The 13,487-nt window shown below is 34.8% G+C and overlaps 1 protein-coding gene across 1 annotated transcript; it reads left to right on the forward strand.

Moving 5' to 3' along the window:
- Positions 1 to 894: 894 nt before the first annotated feature.
- On the forward strand, positions 895 to 2,446 carry LOC149569990 (cinnamoyl-CoA reductase 1-like). Its single transcript, XM_089817850.1, has 6 exons — positions 895 to 1,004; positions 1,186 to 1,340; positions 1,419 to 1,604; positions 1,708 to 1,870; positions 1,982 to 2,171; positions 2,264 to 2,446. The coding sequence occupies exons 1-6, from the start codon at positions 896 to 898 to the stop codon at positions 2,406 to 2,408; spliced, it is 948 nt and encodes a 315-aa protein (XP_089673976.1). The 5' UTR covers position 895; the 3' UTR covers positions 2,409 to 2,446.
- The last annotated feature ends 11,041 nt before the right edge of the window (positions 2,447 to 13,487 follow it).

Consider the following 13,487-nt stretch of genomic DNA (forward strand, 5'->3'; position numbering starts at 1 on the left):
GCACTGTCTCCCCTAAACTATTCAATCCACCTCAAACCCACTGCGCCTAAATTTTTATTATAATGTTGATGGCCATCCAATTGCCCTTCCCCCTACTTTCTAATAAAATTGAACAACATAAGATCTTTCTTATTAGAAACTTTATTCACCGGATTTTCCCTTCTAGTGTTATATTTGGATGCCAATTGTCTATTCCCTCTACTATCCTCTTTGTACTTCCTAACCGTCCAATTTTAGTTTGTCACATTTGAAACTAAAAATCCATTTTAAAAGCTAGTCTTTCTGTATGGTTCAATTTTTTAACCTCAACCAATAATTTGTAAATGTCGCCAAGCTACAGAGTTCCCTTTTTGCCTTAATGTATTGTCAAGTCTTTCTCACCAATATCCTCCATTGTAAATTGTATCATCAACTCGGTTGTAAAATCACAAACGCCTCTTACATTTGTGCTCTCGGGAAATTTTATTTTTTAATGCATAAATGAGAAGATGGAAAAATATTGGATAGTTAGAATGGTGGTTACACATTTGATAATTCCAGGAACCAACTGGATTTACAGATGAACAGATATTTAGACTCTTAAGAGACTGAGTTGGAAAGCGAGGGTAAGTGCATCAACATTATAAAAATGGAAATCCGGGGGGTGGGCTGAATGGTTTTTCCAGAGGCGTGTCAACTGTGGCCTAGTTAACACCGTTTGTTTTGGGAGCGACGGTCTTTCCTCCGTCCACCGTAAATTGTGACGCAGTTAACACTTACTCCGTCCACCAGTTTGCGGATCTTGCTAAACCGCTACAATATACATCTAAGTCCCCTTATAAATAGGCATACAGCTCTCACAAGACTGTCGAAAGAAAATCTAAGACATAAGAAAAAGAAATTGAAATTGAAAACGATGGAGAGTGCAGTGTGCGTGACGGGAGCTGGAGGTTTCATTGCCTCCTGGCTTGTCAAGATGCTCTTGAGTAGAGGTTATACTGTTAGAGGAACAGTCCGCGACCCTGGTCAGTATTACCATTTACGTATTGCATTCACATATTTCTTTCTTATCTAATAACTTGATCTTTCTTTCTTAGGCTTTATGCAGGGGACCTCATCCCCTGCATTTTCATTAACGTAGTCACGGTTTCACATTACATTTCGATGAGCAATATAATAATTACATTTCAAAATAAATATGCGCAGATGATAAGAAGTATGCCCATCTCAAAGAGTTGGAAGGGGCGGAAGAAAGGCTTGAGCTTGTCAAGGCCGATATTCTGGACTATGACAGTTTGATAACAGCCATCAGAGATTGCAAAGGAGTCTTTCACACGGCCTGCCCTATCATTGAAGATCCGGTAATGTCCCTTTATTGCTACCAAATTATGCAACTTAGTTTTGAATGAATGTAAAATGCCCACTTGGACACTGGACAGGCACAAGTGGTGCAGGCGGCAGTGAAGGGCAGTCTGAATGTGTTGAAGGCCTGCAACGAAGTGGGAGTGAAGCGAGTGATACTCACGTCCTCCATCGGCGCCATTTACCTCGACCCCAACAGAAATCCGGAAGCCATAGTCGATGAGGACTGCTGGAGCAACCTTCACTACTGCATCCAAACCAAGGTAAATACCCATTTGCTTTGTATTTGTATTTGTATACCATGGAAAGACTTGTTTAAACTAATATCCATATTATCCCAACTCCTCTTTCTCTTTTGGTGCTCAGAACTGGTATTGCTATTCAAAGACGGTAGCAGAGAAAGCTGCGTGTGAGTATGCGGAGAAGGTGGGCATGGAGTTGATAAGAATTAATCCCTCTATTGTATTGGGTCCTCTGCTCCAGCCCACTGTGAACTTCAGCACTGCCCATGTTTTGAAGTATTTAACTGGTGAGCTTCAGCTAACATTTAAAGTGGTCCTATTCCCCCTCATGCTCATGCTCACGCTCACTCTGTGAAATTAACTCTTTCTCTTTTTCATTTCAATTCAATTCAATCCAGGGTCGGCCAAGACGTATGCAAATGCAACTCAGGTATACGTGGATGTGAGAGATGTGGCGAGAGCGCATATTTTGCTCTACGAGACTCCCTCTGCCTCTGGTCGATATCTGTGTGGAGAAAGAAGCCTGCACAGAGGAGAGCTTGTGGATCTCTTGGCACAACTCTTCCCGCAGTACCCAATTCCTACCAAGTAATTATGGATTCTTAGTATTTCCCTACTTTCCTGCTAACCCTGAATTTTTATTATAACATGGGGTTTCATCATCTTCCCCTTCTCTGCAGGTGTTCAGACGAGGTAAATCCAAGGAAAGTGGCATACAAATTCAGCAATCAAAAGCTGAGGGAATTGGGTCTCTCATTTACACCCATAAAAGAATGTTTGACTGATACAGTGGGCAGCCTGAGGGAAAAGGGGTTTCTTCCCTAGCTACATATGGACAGTAACAACACTGGAACGACAATGGCATTACACCCTGCTGCTGCTGTGGGCATTCTTTTCTCTTTTATAGTTCTGAACCGCCGGCATTATTGCTATTCTCACTCAATTGTTTGCCGTAATATGGCATTTCACATCTCATATTTATATCCGTCATGTACCATCCCCAATCCATATTGTAGAGTTTCTTGAAATAAAGAGTGTTACACTCATAAATTGTAGCAGGCATGTAATATAAAATTGAATTTGCGCCTTCAGTACTGTGCATTATGGTGTTACTGAAGTACTCTTATCAACATATTGTTTGTGTTCAAGTAGCGCCTTTTTTTTTTCATAAAGAAGAACACATTGACGAGGTCGTGAATTGTGATATTGCTATCACAATTAAACTGTGTGATTTTGAGTCAAACTCATTGACCTATGTTTCATGAGTAGTGATTCAACATGAATCCATCTCTCATGAGAATAAATGAAACACTTAGCACTCATTGGATCTAGGTGATGCTCACAGGGGTGAAGCACCGAGACTTCTCAGGAGATCACCCATCCCAGTACTACTCTAGCCTGAGCGCGCTTAACTACGAAGTTTTAGAGCCTGGTTTTGGCTTGGTCATTGGTTCAAATCTCCCCGGTGCCTTCCCGACCCGCGTAAGCACCTGGTATGCGCGTCGAGGGGGAGATTGTTGGGTGATGTGATGTGCTCCCCTGCCCACAGGTGGTTAATTATGTGGTGTTCCATGTTCACTAACAGTCATGGCTTTTGGTGCAACGGCAAATGGGCCCAACAAACTTCATGTAAATGTAGTAACCCCAACGCTCCACATTTTTTAAAGTTTGAAGATTTTATTATAATTATAAAACTATGCATCCGCCTGTTTCTATAATAATGTTTAAATATTTAAATATTTGAATAATTAATTTCTTTTTATATGTTTAAATCTTTAACAATAGAACTATAGATTTAAATTTTTTAAACAAGGTTGTTTGTAATATATTTATTAAAATAGTATAAATTTATTTATAATTAATTATAAAATTATTAATAAGTTTTATTTTATTAAAATTGTATAAATTTATTTATAATTAATTATAAATTTATTTATAATTAATTATAAATTTATTAATAAGTTTTATATTGTTGATAAATCAATTAGACTAATAAACTCAAATAAAATCAATATAATTGGTAAAACTTATTTATAACAAATTTTATTTATTTAATAAATCATTCTATCTATTCTAATTTTAATGTATATTAACAATGGTAAAATATTTATTTTTAAAATGATTAGAAAATAAATCATTTTATTTATTAAAAATAAATAATGTTATTTGAATAAAAAATAGATTTCTCTTTTTCTTAAATTAATTATAAATATATTGTTAAGTATTATATCATTGATAAAATAACTATACAAGTAAATTTAAATAGAAATTAAAGTGTATATATAATTGATAAAATTGACAAACATTATAAATAATTATAAATTTAATTCATGTATTTTAACTAAATTAAACATATACCTTTAAACATATAATCTAAATTAAATATTATCCCTCACATAAGGGACTCCAACTCAACAAGAGCTCTTATCTATTTTGTTATATGAGCATTTAAGGAAGTATTTTACATTAAATGTTTTTCATAATATATTTAGTCAATTGCCTAATTTAAAAACAATGTTTTTTATTTTTTCTCACCATTAATCACCATTGAACTAAGAATGGTATTAAAAATATAAAATGGTAATAATGTTAAATTATATATTTTTATTATCTAAGTTTTTACCACTTGTAACCTCATTATCCTGCTCTATACACACACGACTAATAATATATTGACACTTTGTCCCTTCCGCTTGCTCTAACTTATTAGATAAGTTCTAAAAATTATTTTGATGATGTTGATAATGTATTCTAGTGTATTTTGCTATGCATGTTTCAATTAGTTTCATTTCATAAAAATATTATCATGCACGTTCATGAACTTATTAGATAGCCAATATCATCCAAACATGTTGTATACTTGTATTTTAATAAAAGGTGTCATTTACAAATCAACGTACTAGTCATATCCTCAATCATCTATCATTTAATCACACACATAAGCACGAATCTTATAAAAATACATCATTTCATAAGGTGTATACTATTAAGTATTCAAATAATTGATATTAGAGAGCAAATATATTCAATAAAAGGTATCCACTTTTAATGTTAGGGTGTCAAAATTGTAAAAAGTCTACTACAATTATATATAACTAGACCTAAATAGTACACTAATAGCCATTCTACATGATAACATTTAATTCTTATTTCTAAACTGATGCGCATTCTACAATGATCAGTCTATAAGAAATCATCACAATGCATATAAAATAAACAAAAAGAACTCCAAATGTATAGAGCATAAATTATATTCTTTATTTTTTAAAACTAGAAATAGAATTTGATTTGTTTTAAGAAAAAACACATATCACATTTGGTTTCCTTTTAATTGCCATAAAAATGCTATCAATTAATAGTTTTTACATAAAACTTAGAGTATAAAAATGTACTAATATCATCAATTCTACAACTATCTGATATTTTCCAATCATTTTAAAATTTATTCTTTTAGTAGACAACTTACTTAATTAGCATAATCATTTTGTAGTACTAAAATCAAGAAACAATAGTCAATGTGTACAATTTCAAACTTAACATTGTCAACCAAACAAAATTAAGACAAATTTCAATTACTATTTTTCCACAGTGTTAACTTAGTGTATTACGATACACAAACAATATAAAATTATAAATGTCCATGGTAGAGTTGTGGAAAAAATTGAACTATATTATTTTGATCATTTTGATTTTGTTAGAGTTTTCAATATGAAATTAAGATTGGTAGTTCTTCTTTAAATCTTTATTCAAAATCACAAAGCCAAACAAGATATGGGAAAGTGCACAAAGATGGGGGACCAAAATTGGGTATAAGATGCCACTTTTTTAAGCAATCAACAAATTTTGAGCTTTGATGAAGTTAGAGTTAAAATTCCTAGATCTGACAAGAACAAGAGTTGTAGTCCTCTTAATCTAGTTTCTAAACTACTATTTTTTTTAAATTGTGGAGTTGAAGGCCCTCAAAAAGAGGGAGCACCAAAAGAGGTCATAATTTTTATGAAAAAACATAACATAGTGTTTGATGTGCTCCTCTTAAAATGTTGTCTTTTTTCAATCAACCTAGTGAGGAGTTAGCGAGCACCACTTAATTTATCCTGAATTTTTTTGATCATTTCTTAATGTATTTTTGATTTGTTATGAATTTTGTAAGTGGACACATCCTGAAAATCCTTGGGAGTCATTGAAAACTAATCAAAACTCAAAATTATTTTTTTTAAAGTGTGTATAATAAAGTCTAGTTTCTGAAAAACCAACTTATTGTAAAATTTGATGAATGAGCCAAAATCTAAGCCTAAAATACTACATGTTAGTTTTTTACACAAATCAAAAATAAATTTAAAAGAAATTAGAGATTAAAGGATTCAAACATAATCAAAACTAAAAATAGTTATATAGTATAGCTAAGAGAGATATCTACAATATCATGTCATCTGATTTTATCACTATTCAATCACGAGTAACCTTGATAGAGGACACACACAAAAAGTTATGATCCTCTAAGCCTTTGGGTTGGATCTTTGAGGTAAATCCAAGCATTTAAAAGGTATATAAAATAGCATGCACACTCCTTTTTTGCAAATGTTATTTTGAGGTTGCATTTAGTGCAACCTCAAAAATTTGCAGCTATCCTCCCTACAAATTACACCATTGACTGAATTTCAAAAAAATGAAAACGCAATGATTTAAAAAAAAAAAAAATTAGCATTTGATCTTCATGATTTGTATATTTTGTGATTGAAAACAATAAATTTTTTGAGAAAATCTCACTATGTTTTCATGAATTTGAAAAAGGATTATGTTTGACTTTTTTTTTTTTTTTTGGTCTTTAGTGCATTTTGTCTGGAGATTAGCCAACACCGCCTCAAAATAAAATTTATTGTATACTACATACACAGTATATAATGCATTATAAAAATAATTAAAAGGGAGGGAAAGAGAGATAGTGAGAAGGTGGGCAGTGATTGAGGGATTCTTTAAGACCTGCTAGGACACCTTAGGACCCCTTACCACTGTTGGAATCAAATATTCAATTGTATATTGTCATTGATGTTTACACAAATGTCAGTATTAATCAAACAATATAGAGTTTGCAATATTAACCTTGTATATCTCAGTTCTAACTGAGCATTCATATTATGAAGACTTTCTAGTAGTAACCGAGTAATGGAAGGAACCTGCTTGGAGTATTGGCCGAGTGGTTAGGCATCAAAAGAGTTGCAGTATTGACTGAGTGGTCGAGCATCAAAAGATTTTAGCATTGTCCGAGTGGTTAGGCAATGAAGAAGTCATAGTGTCAACCGAGTGTTTAGTTCCAGTGTTGACCAAGTGACAACATATTGAAATTGTAAAATGTTTTATTATTTGAGGCCGACTACTTGGATATTTTGAAAGGGTTTTCAAGCTGATTTTTCCTAGCTTATGATATATAAGAAAGGTCAAGTTGACAGGGTAAGATGTGGAAATAGAATATGAAAAAAGATGGATTTGTCAATGAAGGCAAAGCAAAGCAAGAAAGTGTGGAAGTTAAGCTACAAAGAAATATCTGATTAGGAAGGATCTAGAGGTTAAGCTAGAATAAAGATCTGAATCATCAAAGAAAGTTGCATCATAAATCAAGTCAAATTTTTGTTGCTTTCTAACCATTATAGCAATAAAGAAATCTCTTAATAGAGTTGACTTAACAATCATTTTGTAAATCCTCTAACAAGGTGACATTTCAAGATTGAAGTGTTTAAAGACCTCTAACCAAGCCACTTCTAACACGATGAACTAAATCCTCTAACAAGGTCATACATAACAATATGTTTTTGTAACCTTTAACAAGGTTGTCTCCTAACAGGGCTCACTTCGAAAGAGTGAAAATTATTGTGACTAGTTGCAAGGCAGTTTTTCCTAAATTGGATTTCCACGTTAAATTTTGTTGTCATCTGAGTTCATGTCATTTCCTTATGCTTTATATTTCTGCAATTAAGTCATTAAAGGATCAAACTGATTAATACATGTCTTAAGTTTTCTTTGTTAACCTAGCATCAGTTATATTCTAATGTTAACCGAGCTATTTAGTATTGTATGATAAGTGGAAGATTCTATCGACATCTAAGGAACAAGAATTATTTTTGTGGTAACTGATTCACCCCTCCCCTCTTAGTTACTTCTCTAACATTTCCAACAACCACACATTAGTACTATTGAATATATTTATCAAAAATTTACCTTGCACCATGCAATACTATATCATGCAATTCCTTAATAGTTTTATTAATAACATAATGCTTGACTAGATTCTCCATATAGTCAATTTAAGGGTTTGAGTTATTGAGTTGATATATTCTAAGGTCTCCATCTCAATACTCTCATTTGCAACATAAGGGATAGTGAATAATTGAAACTCTAGTCTAACATGCACAATATTTGAATGATCATGTTATTGATAACCTCAATTTGACCATTTGTCTAAGGATAGAATGCAATGGACTTTGTTAGTTTTGTGTTCATCATTGTCCATAATGAAGACCAAAATTTACTCAAAATCCAACTATTCCTATTTGAAATAATATTGCTTGGCAACTCAAAATGAACCCAAACATGCTCAAAGAAGAGCTTTGCATATCTTATGCAATAATTTCCTTTCTACAAGCTACTAAGATTGTTTTAAAAAAATCTATCTACTACAACATATACACAATCATGCCCCTATCTAGTGGTAGGAAGATGGACATAAAATCCATAGATAGCTTCTCATATTAATTTCTTGTGATCTTCCTCGGTACATGAATTTGGCCAATGTGGAAAAACATTTCATCTTGAAAATAAAAATCATTCACATGTTTACCTTCTAAAAGCTTAGTATATACATCAACAAATTCATTACCATGTTCATATAAGTGAGTCCAATTTTTTGTTTAGTGCCCCTGTGATTCTAACACCATACTTATTACTTCAATTGGGGGCCTACTCAAGCCATTTGTTACCTTATCGGTGCTTACCTTCTTATGATGACTATTGAGATAAAATTGCTGAAGATAGGTTAACCACCTTTGATGTCTATCCACTAGTACATTTGAGACCATTTTTCGACCATTATTGGTCAAAATTTTGACCCTATTTTCGACCAAACTTCGACCAAATTCGACCAACCCATTGGTCAAAAAAAATTCGATCAAAATTTCGACCAACATATTGGTCGAAAAACCTCCATAACCATGGTGCAAGTTCTGCCAGGAATTGGTCGAAATTTCGACCAATGAAGGCAGCAAATTTCGACCAATAAAGGTAGAAATTTCAACTAATGATGGGAAAAAACTTCGAGCAATAAAGGTAGAAATTTCGACCAATTAAGGTCAAAACTTTCGACCAATAAAGGTCAAAACTTTCAACCAATAAAGGTAGAAATTTCGACCAATGAAGGTTAAAAATTTTGGGAAATTTCGACCAATAAAGGTAGAAATTTCGACCAATGATGGAAAAAAATTTCGTCCAATAAAGGTAGAAATTTTGACCAATGAAGGTCAAAACTTTCGACCAATAAAGGTCAAAAATTTTGACCAATAAAGGTAGAAATTTTGACCAATGAAGGTCAAAAATTTTGACCAATGAAGGTAGAAATTTCTACCAACAGGTAGGTGTAAATTTTTTTCAGGCATTCTATAAAACAGTCACATGCCTTACGTATGATATGACATTTTGCATGCATCCTGCACTCTCTCATCCGGTTGATGATGGATTACGGAGAGTGATCTGAAACCATGATGCTAAAAAACACACACAGTCAAATCCAAAACGAACTTGCATTACAAATGGATTGTGGAAATCTGATATTGTTAATTTTGCATGCATGTCTACCAGGACAAATATATGTTTAAGTTGTGATTATCCTGGTAGACATGCATGCAATTTTACCAATATCAGATTTCCACAATCCATTTGTAGTGCAAGTTCATTTTGGATTTGATTGTGTGTTTTTTAGCATCATGGTTTCAGATCACTCTACATAATCCATCATTAGCCAGATGAGAGAGAGTGCAGGATGCATGCAAAATGTCATATCATACGCAAGGCATGTGAATTGTTTTATAGAATGCCTAAAAAACACTGACAGTAACTAATATGAAAAATATATAATTAGTTATATGATTGAGACAAATTATGTACCAGTGAGTTGGTCAAAATTTTGACCAGAAATATTTTGACCAATGGGTTGGTCAAATTTGGTTGAAAATTTGATCAATGAAGGTCGAAAAATGAACCCAAATGCACTAGTGCAAGTATGCTCGCCAAGTTGACTCTTTGAGTTCGGTCATCAAGTCACCCCACCAAAGTGCCTCATCAAGGTCAATCTTTAGGTTCGCTCATCGAGCTTGCTCACCAAGTCAGCTCGCCATGTGACGTCTCTAAGTGGCCTCGCTAAGTTGGCTCGCCAACTTGCCCCACCAAGTTGCCACTTTAAGCCCACTCACCATGTTAGATCGCCAGGCCGACTCCCCAAGTCAGCTCGCCAAGCTGACAATTGAAGTATGCTCACCAAGTCGACTCTCTAAGTTCGCTCACCAAGTCCGCTCCCTAGGCCAACTCTCTAGGTCAGCTCACCAAGTCACCCCCACCCAGTCACCTCAATGAGTTGACTCATTAAGTTAGCTCACGAAGTCGACTCACCTAGTGGTTTTACCACCTTGTCGCATAGAGTTGCTTCTCTAAGCTCGCTCACCATGTAAACTCACTTGGTCGGCACGCCAAGTTGACACTTTAAGTTTTCTCATCAAGTCACCCAACCAAAGCGCCTCATCAAGGTTAGTTTTTAAGTACACTTAGTAGGTCGGCTCACCAAGTCGCTTCGCTAAGTCGCCTCACCAAGTGGCCTCGATAAGTCAGCTCACCAACTTGCACCACCAAGTCGCCACTTTAAGTCGACTCGCCATATCAGCTTACCAGGCCGACTCCCATAGTCAGCTCGCCAAGCTAACAATTCAAGTACGCTCACCAAGTCAACTCTTTAAGTTCACTCACCAAGTTTGCCCCCTAGGTCAACTCTCTAGGTCAGCCCACCAAGTCACCTCAACGAGCTGACTCTTTAAGTCAGCTCACCAAGTCTACTGTTCAAGTACGCATGCCAAGTCGGCTCGCCAAGCCCACCAAGTCATGTCACCAAGTTGATTGTTTGAGTACACTCACAAAGTTGACTCTTTAAGGTCGGCTCACCAAGCCAGCCCACCAAGGTGGCTCGCCCACATGTCCCACCAAGTCCCCAAGTCTGCTCGCCAAGCCGACAATTCAAGTGCTCTCACCAAGTCAACTCTTTAAGTTTTCTCACCAAGCCCATCCCCTAGGTCAACTCTCCAGGTCAGCTCGCCAAGTCACTCCCACCCAGTCACCTCAATGAGTTGACTCTTTTAGTCAGCTCACCAAGGCATATCGACTGCATAGTATCAACTACAAATCTAAAAGGGAAAAGAAAAATAAGATATCAATCTCTATGTGTGCGCGCGCACACGCGAGCATGCATGTGTGTGCCATGTAAGTATGTTTAAGCACATCAATGGAGATTAATTTTTGTGTGCACATAATTTGTAGCATATCCTTAAATACTCCTTTCTATGAGCATTTCTATCTTGATATATGTCGGTATGATTTAAAAATTGAAAGACTCTAAGCACTTTGCAATTCATGTTACCTTAAAAACTCATGAGCATCTTCTTGTTTTCCATATCCAAGGTGATTGCCAATGTTTTTAATTCTAGAAAGTATTCTAATTGGTGATAAGGCACCATCTCCTCCTCTCACCCTCGATACAAGAAACTCAAGCTCACACATGAAGCACCAGTCTTTCTTCTGACCTGAGAAGACCCAGCAAATAGTATAGGTTATTGTTTTTGCAAGCCACAACTAATATTGCAATGCCTGTGTCTAAGGATAAATCTACTGAGAAATGATAACATACATTTTTGAGAATGCGATCCATGGAGTAGATAGACTGCAAGAGGTTTTGTGTATATCAAGCACTGAAGCAGCACGTTAGCAAAGCAACTGCCAATAGACTAGTGGAAAGGCAAAGATCATGAATAACAATCTAGCCAGAAACTAATTCTTTACGTTTAAAAATTACAAGACCGTCTTTTTACAAGCAAGAAAAAAAGAGCTTCAGAGAGAGAAAAAAAGGTATTAAATTGAAGCTAAAAATAAATAGATAGAATATAATGATACATGATTAATGAGAATATACATGATGAAGTATCACCCTAGATTGTATTGCCAATTCATCATTTGAATGAGAATATTCAAATTTTAGATCATAAACATGAGGGAAGTAAAACTTTGCTCATGGAACAAAAGCTACTTTGGATCTAGTAATGTCAAATTCAATTTCAAGAATATTTGTATAAATATTTGAAGTTTTGACCTCAATTGTGTAGTAGGACTAACCATTTCAATGGTCCTAATTGAGATGGGGAACATGCTTTATTTTGGGAAATCAAAAAACATAAGAATGTACAGGATTGAACATCAAACAACTTGTATTAGACAAAGTATCATACAAATCATTAGCAATCTATGCATTTCCAATTAGCTAGAATTCAGACACAATCTGTCCCCAAATTATTGCATTGCAGTTGTGTTAAAATGCATTTAATTGGGGAAGTTGTCAATTACAAGTATTCAGATTGGTTCCTTTTAAGTAATGATGTGCATGGCACATGATTAGGATCAGTTGTTGTTAAATAATCAAATGCATAAAGCACAGATGATATGAATTGTGCACTACAAAAGCAACATGAATTAAGAAGCCCAACTTCGAATGGCTCCTCTTTTGCTTCAGTACTAAAACTTTTATAAAGTTTTGCCATCATAAAGGTGATTGATAAGGAATTTTTTCAGCCAGACAAAGTAAGCTTCTTATTTCCATGCCAAAAAATAGCTAAGTATTTAGATAGCATCGAAGAGAATTACTTTGCTCATAACAGACAGCATTTTAGAGAACACAAAAGGAGACCAAACATAAATACGTAACTGATCCTTTATAGCTATGGTCATTGACAATTACAACAATAGTTGTGTCCAGCTGGCAACAGTAGACTTCTTTTTGCAGTTGTGTGTCACATAATGTTTCAACTAGTATACAGCCAGCCCCACTGAGCTGAAGTAATTGAGTGTCACGAATACCTTCTTGATAAGAAAATATAATTATCATAGTACATAGAATGAGGTAATTTACAAAATCATTATAATAATGAATAATAGAATGAAATGCTACTATCTTAATCTAGACTCCAATTTTTATATAGCAAATGAACAGGAAAGGAGTTTGAATGAGAAGCTACAGTGATTTCTTTTCATCTGATTAACTTTGAGAGTTTCGGATTTTAGGTCGCTTGGTGATATTTGCAAGGTCCAATAATGACAAAAGGGGCTGAGGAATTGGTACATGTAATGATCTGTACATTTTTCTAACATTTTCATGAAGTGACTTGGGATGCTTGCAATGGCTATCAAAACTCAAGAAGCTCTCTTCCATCATGTAAATTTACATGCAGCCTACTTGTTCACTATCACTTGCACCATATTTTTTAGGACTTGGATGGTCAGTATAGTCAAGTGGATGCTCACTCTCTTCTGAATGGCCACTTAATACGTGTGGCTTCTTCACTTCCTCATTGATATGCAAAGCTATCCTTCCAGATGACTGTGTGCAGTCCTCTGCATGATCTGTGGAGCTTCTGGATTCATCATCAAGCTTTCTAGCCCTTACTGAATCTGTAAATTGAGATGTTTTCTTTCCACCACACATAAAATGCTTAATATCTTGTGGCAAATGAGAAGGTGACAGAGGTCCTGCATCATTTATTGAAGTCTTGCACTCTGAAGAGCTAAAAATATCCTCCTCATCACTAAAAGACATAGGTGGAGATGGCG

Source organism: Cupressus sempervirens, chromosome 3 (assembly GCF_028749045.1).
Source record: "Cupressus sempervirens isolate cs-2001-9-10 chromosome 3, ASM2874904v1, whole genome shotgun sequence".
NCBI classification, from domain to species: domain Eukaryota; kingdom Viridiplantae; phylum Streptophyta; class Pinopsida; order Cupressales; family Cupressaceae; genus Cupressus; species Cupressus sempervirens.